General features: G+C 39.5%; 1 protein-coding gene across 1 annotated transcript in view; it reads right to left on the bottom strand.

Moving 5' to 3' along the window:
* Positions 1 to 2,089: 2,089 nt before the first annotated feature.
* Positions 2,090 to 18,394, bottom strand: part of pus3 (pseudouridylate synthase 3) — a 47,498-nt gene continuing 31,193 nt past the window's right edge. Inside the window, exons 6-7 of the mRNA XM_061909729.1 lie at positions 2,417 to 2,592; positions 2,090 to 2,350 (exon numbers count right to left, since the gene is read on the bottom strand). Coding sequence (XP_061765713.1) covers positions 2,103 to 2,350; positions 2,417 to 2,592 — 424 coding nt within the window. The 3' untranslated portion in view covers positions 2,090 to 2,102. The remainder of the gene's footprint in view (positions 2,351 to 2,416; positions 2,593 to 18,394) is intronic.

Here is an 18,394-nt window from a genome sequence, read left to right as displayed (position 1 = left end):
ATTTAAACGGGGATAGCAGGTCCATTCTATGTGTCATACTTGATCATTTCGCGATATTGCCATATTTTTGCTGAAAGGATTTAGTAGAGAACATCGACGATAAAGTGGGCAACTTTTGGTCGCTAATAAAAAAAAGCCTTGCCTGTACCGGAAGTAGCAGACGATATGCGCGTGACGTCACGGGTTGTGGAGCTCCTCACATTTGAACATTGTTTACAAACATGGCCAATTTTAAATTTCCCACAAAGTATCCTGTTGAAAACGTTGCGGAATGATGACGCTTGCACGTGACGTCACCGGTGGTAGCGGACATGTTCTGCCAGCACCGATCACGGCTAAAAGTAGTCTGTTTTTATCGCAGCATTACACAGTATTCTGGACAACTGTGTTGCTGAATCTTTTGCAATTTGTTCAATTAATAATGGAGACTACAAAGAAAGATGTAGGTGGAAAGCGGTGTATAATGCAGCCGGCTGTAGCAACACAAACACAGCCGGTGTTTGTTTGTTGTGAAGCTTTACTATGGAACAGAGTGGTCAAGCGAACATGGTTCTCTACCACATGCCAACCGGCAGGTTTCGGTGAGAAAATTGTGGTAATAAGTCGGCTTTCACCGTAAACATGAGCGGAGCTTGTGTCATTCCTCCTGCAGCTGTCAAAGAGGCAGCTGCGACTTTCTTGGCTCCTCCGTGGCTTCCCTCAGAGACACTGGCGGTCACCACACACCTCCGACTTTCAGGTATGACTATATAATATCACTAAAACACAAGTAACACAATAACCAGATAAGGGATTTTCCAGAATTACCCTAGTAAATGTGTCTAATATCTGAATCGCTCTCACTGCCCTCGTCTTTTTTTTCTTCTTCAGTCCTTCACTCTCACTATCCTCATCCACAAATCTTTCATCCTCGCTTAATGGGGAAATTGTCACTATCTCAATCCGAATCGCTCTAGCTGCTGGTGGCCATGATTGTAAACAATGTTCAGATGTGAGGAGGTCTACAACCAGTGACGTCACGCGCATACCATCTGCTACTTCCGGTACAGGGAAGGCTTTTTTACTAGCGACCAAAAGTTGCCCACTTTATCGTCGATGTTCTCTACTAAATCCTTTCAGCAAAAATATGGCAATATCGCAAAATGATCAAGTATGACACATAGAATGGACCTGCTATCCTCGTTTGAATAAGAAAATCTCATTTCAGTAGGCCTTTGATTTGAGCGAGGATGAAAGATTCCAGGATGAGGAAAGTGAGAGTGAAGGACTAGAAAAAAAAAAAGACTATACAGTGTGAGCGATTCACATGTTATTAGACAAATTTACTAGGATATTTCTGGAAAATCCCTTATCTTCTTATTGTGTTACTAGTGTTTTAGTGAGATTATATGGTCATACCTGTACAACCTGAAGGTCGGCCCCGCACCTTTCTTCAGCACCAGTCGACGGGTGGTGGCGGTGCCCATCTCTGCCCTTCGCAAGGGACCCTCTTTGAAACACGATCTTTCGAAATGATCGCTGCATAATACACTGTACTTTGTGTGTGTGGTCCAATCCAACTGTGTTCGCTTGACCGCTCTGTTCCATAGTAAAGCTTCACCGTCATCTTACGGGAATGTAAACAATGAAACACCGGCTGTGTTTGTGTTGCTAAAGGCGGCCGCAATACACCGCCTCCCACCTACAGCTTTCTTCTTTGACGTCTCCATTATTCATTGAACAAATTGCAAAAGATTCATCAACACAGATGTCCATAATACTGTGGAATTATGCGATAAAAAGAGACGACTTATAACTGGGAACGGTGCTGGAACAAAATGTCCTCTACAATGTGTGACGTCACGCGCACGCGTCATCATACCGCGACGTTTTAGCGCGATACTTCCGCGCGAAAATGAAAATATAGTAAACTAAAAAGGCCGTATTGGCATGTGTTGCAGTGTTAATATTTCATCATTGATATATAAACTATCAGACTGCTTGGTCGGTAGTAGTGGGTTTCATTAGGCCTTTAAGAAACACACCCTAAACTGAAAAAAAACCCTACAAAAAATAAAAAATATTCCTTCCTTAAATAAGATACAATAGGCAAAATCATCTTTTTATTCAGGACTTGGGTTGGACACCTCAACAGGAGAATTAGTGGAATTGTGAAAATGTTTGGATCGTTTTCCCTTATGGACCATTTCACTTCTTCCGTCCTCACCGTCTTCTCGCTCGAGTCTACCTCTCTTGACATAGTGCTCGATCCTGGACTCCAGGCTCTCGCAGAAAGGACGTTCCAGCAGCGGCCGGTAGTTTCTCTGGTGGCTGCCCTCCACCAGCCAACAATGGTTGAACGATAACTCGCCTGTGGACATTCATGTTGTCTGTGATAACTCGCTTTTTCAATGTTTATTATATTGTGACTTCTGACCTGTGGCCTCCTCCAAGCCTTGGATCATGCCCTGGAGGACGTGGGCCTTGACAGCGCTCTGGGTCCAGTGTTGCTGCAGGAACGACAGGACGTAATTCAGCTCCTCGGACTCCCGTCTCCAGCTCAAACCCTCGAAGTGGCAGTCATAGAGAACCAGCGGGTAGTTGACTGCCATGCTTAACGGGCAAAACAACAAAATCATATTTACGTATTCAGAAATTCCATTGAATTAATGTTGTTTTTAAGTCAAAACAGTGGCCAATCAACATGGCATCTGTAAAGCTGAAATTGATGAAACAGGAGTTTAGAGTTTAAATATTAGGAAAAAAATGCATTCGTTTGCATTGTCAAAGGAGGCAGGAGACAAGGCATCTTTAAAGCTGGGGTTCATAGACTGAAATTTATAGTTAAAAATAATTTATACAGAGATGGGTACCGAATCCGGTACTTTTATAAGTATCAACTAGAGATGTCCGATAATGGCTTTTTTGCCGATGTCCGATAATGTCCAACTCTTAATTACCAATTCCGATATCAACTGATACAGATATATACAGTCGTGGAATTAACACATTATTATGTCTAATTTTGTTGTGATGCTCCGCTGGATGCATTAAACAATGTAACGAGGTTTTCCATATTTATTATTTAAGTCACAAAGTGCTTTTTTTTTTCCAACATGCCTCAAAACAGCAGCTTGGAATTTGGGACATGCTCTCCCTGAGAGAGCATGAGGAGGTTGAGGTGGGCAGGGTTGGGGGCGCGGGGGTGAGGTGGGGAGAGGGTAGCGGGGGTGTATCTTGTAGCAACCCGGAAGAGTTAGTGCTGCAAGGGTTCTGGGTATTTGTTCTGTTGTGTTTATGTTGTGTTACGGTGCGGTTGTTCTCCCAAAATATGTTTGTCATTTTTGTTTGGTGTGGGTTCACAGTGTAGCGCATATATAACATTGTTAAAATTGTTTATATGGCCACCCTCAGTGTGACCTGTATGGCTGTTGAGCAAGTATGCCTTGCATTCACTTCTGTGTGTGTGTGAAGAGCCGCAGATTACACGTGATTAGGCCAGCACGCAAAGGCAGTGCCTTTAAAAAGTTTATTGGCGCTCTGTACTTCTCCTTACGTTCGTGCACACAACGGCGTTTTAAAAAGTCATACATTTTACTTTTTGAAACAGATACCGCTAATTTCCGATATTACATTTTAAAGCATTTATCGATGCTTTAAATATAATAATATCAACAGTCCGATATTATCAGACATCTCTAGTATCGACAAACGTCTGTCGATACTACCGGGTGCCAATTTACGTGCAATCAATTGGTGCCATAATTTAATACATGTGTTGCACGAGACGTCACGTCCGAATGCAGACTCAAAAACGCCTCAGGCACTTGGCCAGGTAACAAGCAGTCAAGCACACAAAGCGCTCAAAAGTACACTAAGGCTCCCATTTTCAAAATGCGTTGGCTCGATGCTAATTTAAATGGGATTTTCCACAGACATGCTCCTGATTAGCATTAGCGATTTCACATGGCGAGTTAAACACTATGACGAAGATGCACATTAGAATCAAACAGCTGGTGTGTAATAAACACAATATTTACAGTTAGGCCTGGGCCGATATTTGATAAGTCAATTAACCGACTATAAATCAAAACTAAGTCTGTAAGTTCCACAGCGTCGATAAATCGCCATGTCCATGCTTCTGACTGGCGACTACAAGCTTAAATAATACAGACATGATTAGTGACAGGTGCGTGAGTCCGAACACATGACAGGTGAAACTAATGGTCTTCATGGTGACAAGACAAGAGTGCACAAAGAGTCCAAAAACCAACAGGACAAAACCAAAAGAAAACATGATCACAAAGACATGACAGCAGCCAAATTAAGAGCCTTTGTTTGGTTATGTCATGATCCGCTGCCCGGATCATATATTATTTGGTTTTGGAGTTTGTTTGTGCACTTCCTGTTTTTTCCTGTCGCCATGGTTGTCTATTAGTTTCACCTGTCCCTGGTTTTAGCCTCACACCTGTTTGTAATTACCGTCTCTGATTTAAGCCTGCCTTTTCCGTTGTTTCGACCTCACATCCTAGCTTTTGTTCCTACGCAACAAGTGACGATGCTGACTCCCGATTTTTGTAACCTGCTTTATTCATGCTAGCTCTTTGCTTTGCCTGTTGTGCCTTATACACGTTTTGTCTGTTGTTTCCCTAGCTTCAATGCTAGCGCTTTTGGTTGGCCTTTTCTACCTAGTACCAGTGTTTTTGTTGTTAGTCTGTTTTTAGTTTACTAAACCATTATTTCTTACCTTTACGCTGTGTCCGAGCCCGAACTGCATCTAGGAAGAACGCACCATCTTACTACTGAAAGACAAATTGTCTTGTATATTCACTATTTTATTTAAGGACAAACTTACAATAAGAAACATATGTTTAATGTACCCTAAGATTTTTTGTTAAAATAAAGCCAATAATTACATTTTTTATGGTCCCCTTTAGTTAGAAAAGTACCGAATAGTACCAAAATATTTTGGTAACGTTACCAAACCATTGGTATTGGGAAAACACTATTCGGAACACTACAAAAGATCGAGGTGAATGTAGTTTGTCAAAGTAAATCTCAGGTAAGCAACCCGTTTGACAGTACAAAGCGGTAGGAAATGGATGGATGGATCGAAGTACCATGAATTGATTAACAAGTTGAAAAACTTATTCGGGTGTTACTATTTAGTGAACAATTGTACGGAATATGTACTGTACTGTGCAATCTACTAATAAAAGTCTCAATCAATCAATCAAGTCTTATTTTGAGCCACATGACCCTCCATAGAACAGGGAATCCTCACAGAAGCTACCAGAGGCTCTCTGGCCTTGACGGTGATTCCATCTGAACAACCTCGCCAACAGGACCCCCCCCCCAGGACAAGTCTTTATGATGAAACAGCATCTGGACTGTACGCGGCGCTTGAACCTTTGACTCACTTCTACAAACGCACCTCCTGGGCTTGGATATTTACAGTCCAAGCCACATAGGAGAGTCTTCAGATGCCTGAAGCTCTGCAGTATGTCCCCCCGCCCCCGCTGTGTTACTACATGAATGGTGGGCTTGGGCCGACGTGACGATAATGAACACTTTCTTTTGTCGTCTCGAGCCCCCCGGCACCCCTATTTAACCCACCAGGAAGGCTCCAAATTAGAGGTAAGTGCCTGAAACTGTCAGGGACTAAACTGCCCTTCACTGCCCACACAATGTTGCCAAACTAACCTCCTCACACTTCGTATTGTCCCTTAGATCCGGACACAAAAATGCCACCAAAGTTAGATTTTACCAGTTCAATACGCCTGCAAGAACAGAAATCCTTAGCTAAACGTGAAAGGTATGTTTAGTGTATAATTTTGGTCATTGACACACAAAGCCTTTTTCTTTTTCAGTGTTGAAAAGCAATAACAATGTCTAAAAAAAACAAAAACCCAAAAATCGCTAGATTTAAAAAAATATATTTCATTTAGAATAGAATAGAGTTTTATTGTCATTATTGCAGTGAACAGGTTCAAAGAACAACACAATTGCAGCAGATCCCTTAAGGTGGACACACAATATGACTGTTTTTGCAGTAGATTCCTAAAAACAGCAAAGTGGTGATGTCACAAAGGATATTTATGTAATGATTTTGCAGAAGGTCCTTAAAGTCAACAGATCACTTTTAGTGGATTGAGAATATTTGACTGTTTTTTCAGTAGATTCCTAAATACAGCAAAGTGATGATGTCACAAAGGATGTTTATGTAATGATTTTGCGGTAGTTCCTTAAAATCAACAGATCACTTCTAGTAGATCAAGAATATTGGACTGTTTTTTTTCAGTAGATTCCTAAAAACAGCAATGCGGTGATGTCACAAACAATGTTTATGTAATGATTTTGCAGAAAGTCCTTAAAATCAACATATCCCTTCTAGTACATCGAGAATATTTGACTGTTTTGCAGTAGATACCTAAAAACAGCAAAGTAGTGATATCACAAAGGATGTTTTTGTAATGATTTTGCAGAAGGTCCTTAAAGTCAACAGATCACTTCTAGTAGATCGAAAATATTTGACTGTTTTTGCAGTAGATTCCTAAAAACAGCATAGTGGTGATGTCACAAAGGATGTTTTTGTAATGATTTTGCAGGAGGTCCTTAAAATCAACAGATCACTTCTAGTAGACCGAGAATAATAGACTGTTTTTGCAGTAGATTCCAAAAAAACAGCAAAGTGGTGATGTCACAAAGGATGTTTTTGTAATGATTTTGCAGAAGGTCCTTAAAATCAACAGATCACTTCTAGTAGATCGAAAATATTTGACTGTTTTTGCAGTAGATTCCTAAAAACAGCAAAGTAGTGATATCACAAAGGATGTTTTTGTAATGATTTTGCAGAAGGTCCTTAAAGTCAACAGATCACTTCTAGTAGATCGAGAATAATAGACTGTTTTTGCAGTAGATTCCTAAAAACAGCAAAGTGGTGATGTCACAAAGGATGTTTTTGTAATGATTTTGCAGAAGGTCCTTAAAATCAACAGATCACTTCTAGTAGATCGAAAATATTTGACTGTTTTTGCAGTAGATTCCTAAAAACAGCAAAGTAGTGATATCACAAAGGATGTTTTTGTAATGATTTTGCAGAAGGTCCTTAAAGTCAACAGATCACTTCTAGTAGATCGATAATATTTGACTGTTTTTGCAGTAGATTCCTAAAAACAGCATAGTGGTGATGTCAAAAAGGATGTTTTTGTAATGATTTTGCAGAAGGTCCTTAAAATCAACAAATCACTTCTAGTAGAGCGAGAATATTTGACAGTTTTTTCAGTAGATTCCTAAAAACAGCAATGTGGTGATGTCACAAACAATGTTTATGTAATGATTTTGCAGAAAGTCCTTAAAATCAACATATCCCCTCTAGTACATCGAGAATATTTGACTGTTTTTGCAGTATATTCCTAAAAACAGCAAAGTAGTGATATCACAAAGGATGTTTTTGTAATGATTTTGCAGAAGGTCCTTAAAATCAACAGATCACTTCTAGTAGATCGAAAATATTTGACTGTTTTTGCAGTATATTCCTAAAAACAGCAAAGTAGTGATATCACAAAGGATGTTTTTGTAATGATTTTGCAGAAGGTCCTTAAAGTCAACAGATCACTTCTAGTAGATCGATAATATTTGACTGTTTTTGCAGTAGATTCCTAAAAACAGCATAGTGGTGATGTCAAAAAGGATGTTTTTGTAATGATTTTGCAGAAGGTCCTTAAAATCAACAAATCACTTCTAGTAGAGCGAGAATATTTGACAGTTTTTTCAGTAGATTCCTAAAAACAGCAATGTGGTGATGTCACAAACAATGTTTATGTAATGATTTTGCAGAAAGTCCTTAAAATCAACATATCCCCTCTAGTACATCGAGAATATTTGACTGTTTTTGCAGTATATTCCTAAAAACAGCAAAGTAGTGATATCACAAAGGATGTTTTTGTAATGATTTTGCAGAAGGTCCTTAAAATCAACAGATCACTTCTAGTAGATCGAAAATATTTGACTGTTTTTGCAGTATATTCCTAAAAACAGCAAAGTAGTGATATCACAAAGGATGTTTTTGTAATGATTTTGCAGAAGGTCCTTAAAGTCAACAGATCACTTCTAGTAGATCGATAATGTTTGACTGTTTTTGCAGTAGATTCCTAAAAACAGCATAGTGGTGATGTCAAAAAGGATGTTTTTGTAATGATTTTGCAGAAGGTCCTTAAAATCAACAGATCACTTCTAGTAGGTCGAAAATATTTGACAGTTTTTGCAGTAGATACCTAAAAACAGCAAAGTAGTGATATCACAAAGGATGTTTTTGTAATGATTTTGCAGAAGGTCCTTAAAGTCAACAGATCACTACTAGTAGATCGATAATGTTTGACTGTTTTTGCAGTAGATTCCTAAAAACAGCAAAGTGGTGATGTCACAAAGGATGTTTATGTAATGATTTTGCAGGAGGTCCTTAAAATCTAACAGATACCTTCTAGTACATCGAGAATATTTGACTGTTTTTGCAGTAGATTCCTAAAAACAGCAAAGTGGTGATGTCACAAAGGATGTTTATGTAATGATTTTGCAGTAGGTGCTTAAAAACAGCAGATCACTCCCGTTGGGTAAATGGTCTTTGAGTAGGGTTTGTACTGTAGCTTTATAAAAACAGCAGATCACTCCGGGTAGATAGACTAGCGTTTTGCAATTAATTCCTAGATGAATAATCTTAGAGGAGGGTTTTTGTAGACGAGTCCAAAAACAGCAACTTGCTCATGTTTAAGTAGTAATTTTGCTATACTTTTAAAAACCCGCAGGATTTGAGAAAAACAAAGATGTTTTTCCTATTCCGACACAGGAAGTTGCTATTTAAAGACCATACCGGCCTATGTGGAAAAAGTGTTTCAGGACGTCGCGATTGCATGTCCATCCATCCATTTTCTACCACTTGTCCCTTTTGGGGTCGCTGGAGCCTATCTCAGCTGCATTCAGGGGGAAGGCGGAGTACACCCTGGACAAGACGCCTCCTCATCACAGGGAAACGCCACACAGAAAGATCCCGAGCCCGGGATTGAATTCAGGACTACTCTGGACCTTCGTATTGTGAAACACATGCTCTAACCCCTTTACCACCGTGCTACCGGCGATTGAATGTCGATGACAGAAAGAAAATAAAAAGTTTCGGGTGATATCGTCTTGCATCTAAAATCTACGATATAAACTCCGATACAATCAGTCCTTCAGCCTCTTGACTTGTTTAAAGCTCAACAACCAGTCAAAGTCCTGACCTGAACCCGATATAACCATACTTCCCAACCCTCCTGATTTTCCTGGGAGACCTGAATTTAATTGCCCCTCCCGAAAATCTCCCGGGGCAACCATTCTCCCAACTTTCTCCCAATTTCCACCCGGACAACAAAATTGGGGGCGTGCAAGCATACTTGGTCAACAGCCATACAGGTCACACTGAGGGTGGTCGTATAAACAACTTTAACACTGTTACAAATATGTGCCACACTGTGAACCCACACCAAACAAAAAACGACAAACACATTTCGGGAGAACATCCGCACCGTAACACAACATAAACACAACAGAACAAATACTCAGAACCCCTTGCGGGACACTACAATAACCCCACCCAATTTCCCGAATTCGGAGGTCTCAAGGTTGGCAAGTAATGGATAGAACACCTTTGGGGGCGGTATAACTCGGTTGGTAGAGCGGCCGTGCCAGCAACTTGAGGGTTGCAGGTTCGATCCCCGCTTCCGTTATCCTAGTCAATGCTTTTGTGTCCTTGGGCAAGACACTTTACCCACTTGCTCCCAGTGCCACCCACACTGGTTTAAATGTAAAAATTAGATAATGGGTTTCACTATGTAAAGCGCTTTGAGTCACTAAAGAAAAAGCGCTATATAAATATAATTCACTTCACTTCACCTTTGGGATGAATTAAAACAGAGACTAAGAGCCAGGCCTTCTCGACCAACATCAGTGTGTGACCTCACCAATTCGCTTTTTGAAGAACGGTCGAAAATTCCTAGAAACACACTCGGCAACCTTGTGGACAGCCTTCCCAGAAGAGTTGAAGCTGTAATAGCTGCAAAAGGTGGACCCACGTCATATTGAACCCTATGGGTTAGGAATGGGATGGCACTTCAAGTTCATATGTGGCCAAATACTTTATGCCAGGTGTCACCAACCTTTTTGAAACCAAGAGCTACTTCTTGGGTACTGATTAATGCGAAGGGCTACCAGTTTGATACACACTTAATTAAATTGCTCAATTTACCTTTAATAAATCTATATAACGGGATATATTAAAAAAATGGGTATTTCTGTCTGTCATTCCGTCGTCCATTTTTTTTCCTTTTACGGAAGGTTTTTTTGTAGAGAATAAATGATGAAAAAAAAACCACTTAATTGAATGGTTTAAAAGAGGAGAAAACAGGAAAAAAAATGAAAATTTAATTTTGAAACATAGTTTATCTTCAATTTCGACTCTTTGAAATTCAAAACTCAACCAAAAAAAAAGAAGAGGAAAAACTAGCTAATTTGAATCTTTTTGAAAAAATTAAAAAAATAATTAATGGAACATCATTAGTAATTTTTCCTGATTAAGATTAATTTTAGAATTTTGATGACATGTTTTAAATAGGTTAAAATCCAATCTGCACTGTGTTAGAATATATAACAACTTGGACCAAGCTATATTTCTAACAAAGACAAATCATTATTTTTTATACAGTTTCCAGAACAAAAATTTTAAAAGAAATTCAAAAGACTTTGAAATAACATTTAAATTTGATTCTAAAGATTTTGTAGATTTGCCTGAGTATTTTTTGTGAATTTTAATCATAATAGGTTTGAAGAAATAGTATATTCTTCGTCGAAAAAACAGAAGCTAAAATGAAGAATTAAATTAAAATGTATTTATTATTCTTTACAATAAAATAAATACATTTACTTGAACATTGATTTAAATTATCAGGAAAGAAGAGGAAGGAATTTAAAAGGTAAAAAGGTATATGTGTTTAAAAATCCTAAAATCATTTTTAAGGTTGTATTTTTTCTCTAAAATTGTCTTTCTGAAAGTCATAAGAAGCAAAGTAACAAAATAAATGAATTTATTGCCAGAATAAATTTTTTGAATTTTAATCATAAGTTTGAAGAAATATTTCACAAATATTCTTTGTCAAAAAACATAAGCTAAAATAAAGAATTACATTAAAATGTATTTATTATTCTTTACAATTTTTTTTACTTGAACATTGATTTAAATTGTCAGGAAAGAAGAGGAAGGAATGTAAAAGGTAAAAAGGTATGTGTTTAAAAATCCATCCATCCATCCATCCATTTTCTACCGCTTATTCCCTTTTTGGGGTCGCGGGGGGCGCTGGCGCCTATCTCAGCTACAATTGGGCAGAAGGCGGGGTACACCCTGGACAAGTCGCCACCTCATCGCAGGGCCAACACATAAAGACAGACAACATTCACACTCACATTCACACACTAGGACCAATTTAGTGTCGCCAATCAACCTATCCCCAGGTGCATGTCTTTGGAAGTGGGAGGAAGCCGGAGTACCCGGAGGGAACCCACGCATTCACGGGGAGGACATGCAAACCATCCATAGAAAGATTTGAAACCAGGACTGCAGGACCTTCGTATTGTGAGGCAGATGCACTAACCCCTCTCCCACCGTGAAGCCCCGTGTTTAAAAATTCTAAAATAATTTTTAAGGTTGTATTTTTTCTGTAAAAGTGTCTTTTTGAAAGTTATAAGAAGGAAAGTAAAAAATAAATGAAGTGAAGACCAAGTCTTTAAAATATTTTCTTTGATTTTCAAATTCTATTTGAGTTTTGTCTCTCTTAGAATTAAAAATGTCAAGCAAAGCGAGACCAGCTTGCTAGTAAATGAATACAATTTAAAAAATAGAGGCAGCTCACTGGTAAGTGCTGTTTTTTGAGCTATTTTTTAGAACAGGCCAGCGGGCGACTCGTCTGGTCCTTCCGGGCTACCTGATGCCCGCGGGCACCGCGTTGGTGACCCCTGCTTTAGGCCAGGGGTGCCCATTACGTCGATCGCGATCGACTGGTCGATCTCGGAGGGTGTGTCAGTCGATCTCAAGCCAGGCATTAAAAAATAGACATAAAAATGAGCAATCATCAATCATACCAAGACTTCACTTTCGTCAGTTGTTTGACATTCTCGGCACCCGAGGATCTTGTGAGATGACGCTGGCTGCTGCGAGCTCATATTTAAGAAAAAAATCACTAACAGGGCAGACGCAGAGAAACACATTTTATTTCTAGAGACTCCGTACCTACTGTCAAAACTCTAAAGACCGACTGCACAGTTCCTGTCTTCACCATAAAAGACCTGTTTCATCCTGCCTGTGCTAACAAAATAAGAGTCTCAGAAAGCTAGCAAGCTACGGAGTTTGATGGCAATGTATTTCTCCTCGGCCCTCAGCGACCGCTTTCTCACTTGCTTGCCCACCCGCACAGTCACTTACGTCACTCACCTGCTGCCAGACATTAAAGGGCCACACACATATGCTACTCTCATAACAAAGTGTTTAAAAACGAGTATGCAAGTTGGACAAATGAGATGCCAAATCCAACCACTTTCATGTGGTATTGGACAGAAAGGAGGACTTTTTTTTTTCCTCCATTTGAAAATGCGGACGTTATCAGCACCACTGTCTAATTCCAATCAAATCAAGTCATCAGAATCAAATACACCAACTTATATTCTTGTCTTCATGAAAGAAAGGAATCTATGTGTGTTAAACATGCTTGTATTATCATTAAACACCATTAACTTGTTAACAAAAATGTCTCTTTCATAAATAAATAAATATAAATAGGAATGAGGTAGATCTCCTCGACTTGGTCAATTGAAAAGTAGCTCGCCTGCAGAAAAAGTGTGAGCGCCCCATATTTAGGCAATATGATGTATCTTGTACACTATGTACCTAATATTGTGGCGTCATGTGAGTCTTTCTATACTGTTTGGTGCAGCCAGGAATAAAAGGTAAATAGAGCATAAAGCTCGTCAGGACAATAAAAAAGCCCTGAGAGGGCCTCCAAGTACATGTGTGCATCCATGCATACCACACGTCTTGGCCCTCCTCCAGAGAACATGACAGCGTTGGCCACTTCCCCTCCTCGTCATGCTCCGTACAGGCTAGAGTCCAGTGTGTCAGTGACTCAACACCAGCGGGCCGGGCGCCCTCATGGCCCTGACAGAGCCGGGCCTAACGCACACGGACGTGTTGAGTCATGTGGCCGGGGATCGGGGATGCTCCGCTGGCGTGTTGCCTGTCCCTTCAACCTCACCGCCGTCTCGCGGATGCGGCGTGACAACGGGCTACGGTGGCGCCGGCCGTGGCATGACACCAGACGCCAGAGTTCAAAGACAAGAGGCCGTCGCTCGGGTTTACCCGTTGGTGTCGAGCTGCATTTGTGACCCGTTGTAGCGCGTTGGACTGCGGGCACGCCATTGGCCTTTGGTGTCTTCCATCTTTTACACTTGTATTTACAAACCCTGTTTCCATATGAGTTGGGAAATTGTGTTTGATGTAAATATAAACGGAATACAATTATTTGCAAATCATTTTCAACCCATATTCAGTTGAATATGCTACAAAGACAACATATTTGATGTTCAAACTGATAAACATTTTTTTTTGCATATAATCATTAACTTTAGAATTTGATGCCAGCAACATGTGACAAAGAAGTTGGGAAAGGTGGCAATAAATACTGATAAAGTTGAGTAATGCTCATCAAACACTTATTTGGAACATCCCACAGGTGTGCAGGCTAATCGGGAACAGGTGGGTGCCATGATTGGGTATAAATACAGCTTCCCAAAAAATGTTCAGTCTTTCACAAGAAAGGATGAGGCGAGGTACACCCCTTTGTCCACAACTGCGTGAGCAAATAGTCAAACAGTTTAAGAACAACGTTTTTCAAAGTGCAATTGCAAGAAATTTAGGGATTTCAACATCTACGGTCCATAATATCATTAAAAGGTTCAGAGAATCTTGAGAAAATCACTCCACGTAAGCAGTATGGCCGGAAACCAACATTGAATGACCGTGACCTTCGATTCCTCAGACGGCACTGTATCAAAAACCGACATCAATCTCTAAAGGATATCACCACATGAGCTCAGGAACACTTCAGAAAACCACTGTCACTAAATACAGTTTTTCGCTACATCTGTAAGTGCAAGTTAAAGCTCTACCATGCAAAGCGAAAGCCATTCATCAACAACATCCAGAAACGCCGCCGACTTCTATGGGCTCGAGATCATCTAAAATGGACTGATGCAAAGTGGAAAAGTGTTCTGACGAGTCCACATTTCAAAATGTTTTTGGAAATATTCGACATCGTGTCATCCAGACCAAAGGGGAAGCGAACCATCCAGACTGTTATCGGCGCAAAGTTCAAAAGCCAGCATCTGTGATGGTATGGGGGTGTATTAGTGCCCAAGGCATGGGTAACTTACACATCTGTGAAGGCACCATTAATGCTGAAAGGTACATACAGGTTTTGGAGCAACATATGCTGCCATCTAAGCGACGTCTTTCTTATGGACGCCCCTGCTTATTTCAGCAAGACAATGCCAGGCCACATTCAGCACGTGTTACAACAGTGTGGCTTCGTAAAAAAAGAGTGCGGGTACTTTCCTGGCCCGCCTGCAGTCCAGACATGTCTCCCAACGAAAATGTGTGTCGCATTGTGAAGCGTAAAATACGACAGCGGAGACCCCGGACTGTTGAACGACTGAAGCTCTACATAAAACGAGAATGGGAAAGAATTCCACTTTCAAAGGTTCAACAATTATTTTCCTCAGTTCCTAAACGTTTGAGTGTTGTTAAAAGAAAAGGTGATGTAACACAGTGGTGAACATGCCTTTTCCCAACTACTTTGGCACGTGCTGCAGCCATGAAATTCTAAGTTAATTATTATGTGCAAAAAAAAAATAAAGTTTATGAGTTTGAACATCAAATATCTTGTCTTTGTAGCATATTCAACTGAATATGGGTTGAAAAGGATTTGCAAATCATTGTATTCCGTTTATATTTACATCTAACACAATTTCCCAACTCATATGGAAACGGGGTTGTGAGAATTTCGTAAAGAGCACATTTTATTTTAAATCTGTTTACACATTAACATGAGTAGCGATTTCTGGAAAACGTTCCGTATGGAATAACCGGTTTGCATTTTCATATACTCTGTAAAGCACGTTATTGCCACCTACAGGAATGTAGTGAACCCGTATTGTGCAAAACTTACAAAAATGTGACACATAGTGGGAAAAAAAACCTCGGAAATTCTGAAATCGATAAAAAAAAAATGTTTGGGTACATAAACAGTTTCTTCTGCATTTGTTTAATAGTCTGTTACAAGATCAAAATGCGCATTATTGCTTCCTACAGTAGGAGTGGAACAGTAACACCTGCTCAGTGGCCTTATGGCTGGAGTGTCCGCCCTGAGATCAGTAGGTCGTGAGTTCAAGCCCCGGCCGAGTCATACCAAGGACTATAAAAAATGGGAGCCATTACCTCCCTGCTTGGCACTCAACACCAAGGGTTGGAATTGGGGGTTAAATCAACAAAATTATGGCTGGGCACTGCCACCGCTGCTGCTCACTGCTCCCCTCACCTCCCAGGGAGTGAAAAAGGGGATGGGTCAAATGCAGAGGATAATTTCACCACACCTAGTGTGTGTGTGACTATTATTGGTACTTTAACGACAACAACCTACAAAATTTCCACTCTAACTTGAATCATTATGTCTTGGCACTTCTATTTTCTGCATTTGATTGGTAGTGGGTTACAAGATTGTAATGCGCATTGACACCACCTACAGGAACAGAGCGGGAAAGTGCCATATTTTCCAGGCTATAAGGCGCACTTAAAATCCTTTTTTCCCCCTCAAAACTTGACAGTGCACCTTATAACCCGGTTCGCCTAATGTACGGAATAATTCTGGTTTTGCTTACCGACCTAGAAGCCATTTTATTTGGTACATGGTGTAGTTTTAAGTGTGACCAGTAGATGGCAGTCATACATAAGACGATATGTGTATGATGGCTATATGACTGAAGTAAACAACACCAACATTTTATATGTTCCATTGAAAATATAGAACATTACACACGGGCTCAAAAATCTATCAAAATGTTTTAGTACGACTTTGGTAAGCTATGGAGCCTCACCGCTTGATGGATTGTTGGCGCATTAAACATACAAGTATTATTACGGTGTGTGTATAATGTAAGACATATCTGGCATTTTGTTTCACAATATTATGTAAAGGCAACTTTAATTACCTTCTGGTACCTGCTGATCTGCATTTGGAATCTGCATAAATCCTGAAAAATTGCACGCGTCCGCTTTTGTAGCCCGTGCCGATGACGTAGTCGATAAGCTTCTTCTTTTTCTCGATCTTCTTGTTATGGGACATTCATCCTCCGCTGTTGCCTATTTCTAATATAAAATAGTGTAAAGTTCTTACTTATATCTGTCTGTAAACTCACCATGAAAGCACTAAAAAATACCGGTTTAGTGACTTTATATTATTCACTCAAGTATATAAAGTAGTGCTAAGTTCTTACTTATATCTGTCAGTAAACTCACTATGAAAGCACTAAAACATACCGGTTTAGTGACTTTACAATATTCACCCACGGAACTTTAGTTATTAGAGAGTTCCGGTTGGAAGGTTTTTCACGGGACACATTTCCGGCCTTGTTGTTGCTTCCGGATGAGGAGATGCTGCTCCGATATTGATTGAAGTCAAGTCTGAATGTCATTAAAACAGTTAGCTCCATCTTTTGACACTTCTTCCACTCCCGTCCTTGCACGCTACACCGCTACAAAAAAGATGACGGGGAGAAGACGCTCCCGAAGGTGGGTCACGTAAATAAGACCGCCCACAAAACGGCGTACCCTGAAGCGACTGTCAGAGAGCGGCTTGAAGATGACCTGCAAAACATTCTCTGCAACATTTTGACCTAAGAACCACTAGTACATGTTATGTAGACCACAAAGAAGTGTTTTACAATTAGAAAAAAATAAAATAATGATATGACCCCTTTAATGCGCCTTATATATGAATAAAAACGAAAATAGGCCATTCATCGGCAGTGCGCCTTATAATCTGGTGCGCCCTATGGTCCGGAAAATACAGTACTGATTTTATCTTAAAGTTTAAGATTTTAATAAAAGCACAAACATTTCAACCGTAACTTGATGGCCTCCTACTTATAGTTAGCATAAAAATTACAAAAAAAACACAAAAATGGAGGGGAAAAAAAGACGACTTTTTGTGCCATAATTTTTATGATTGTTCAGCATTTGTTGATGTTATAACTTTTTTATGTGTCATACACAGACCATAATTTCGATCAATGGTTCAAAACCTTTTTGACTTTGGGGTCCAACTTTTCCACAACAGAGGGGCTCGGAACCCACTCAAATATTAACATTGCATTAGTCATCATACTCTTGATTTTAAACCGTACTATAATTATGTATAACCTACTTACAGTTTAACAGTATAAACCTTGTCAAATGACATGAAAGCATGTGTTAATCATGATTATTATCAAGGCTTAAGATAAATCTCATACAAAATAAATAAAGCAAAAAAAGGGACTTGTAAAAAAATATTTAAAACAATTACAGTGCTAAAATAAATAAATTCTAGCTTAATAATTAATTATAATGATAAATACATTTCTTAAATAAACTGTCAATAAAATTAAAGTCGTAATTTATGCGGTTAAGGAACTTCTCTATGACTTCAGCTCCAAACTGGGTGTGTGACAATCATTGGTACTTTAACTTTAATGTGATCAAATTTGCTGGGTCAAAAGTATATATCCATCCATTCAACCATTTTCTACCGCTTGTCCTTTTTGAGGTCACGGGGGGTGCTGGAGCCTATCTACAGCAATGTTAATATTTGGTTACATGTCCCTTGGCAAGTTTCACTGTAATAAAGCACTTTTGACAGCCATCCACAAGCTTCTGGTGGAATTTTTGACCATTCCACTTGACAAAATTGGTGCAGTTCAGCTAAATGCGTTGGTTTTCTGACATGGACTTGTGTATTTAAACTTTTGACCACGACTGTATGTATAGTAAGCTTAGAAATTACAACACAAAATCAGAAAAAAATGAATTGTTACTGTTGTTTTTTGCACAGTATGTTAGCGATAAAAAATATTTTTGAAATGTTTAACATTTGTGACATTAAAAAGTCCTGCATTAAAGTGTTGCGATCCCCCTCAATTGATTTGCTTTACATTTCATAACAGCAAAACAAATGATGTGTCCTAACTGTTATGATCCGCCGCCCGGATCATATGTTATTTTGGTTTTTGAGTACTTTTGTGTTTT

Source organism: Nerophis ophidion, linkage group LG08 (genome assembly GCF_033978795.1).
Source record: "Nerophis ophidion isolate RoL-2023_Sa linkage group LG08, RoL_Noph_v1.0, whole genome shotgun sequence".
NCBI lineage: Eukaryota > Metazoa > Chordata > Actinopteri > Syngnathiformes > Syngnathidae > Nerophis > Nerophis ophidion.
The sequence above is the reverse complement of the archived record's forward strand: the minus strand, read 5'-3'. Positions and strand labels throughout refer to the sequence as shown.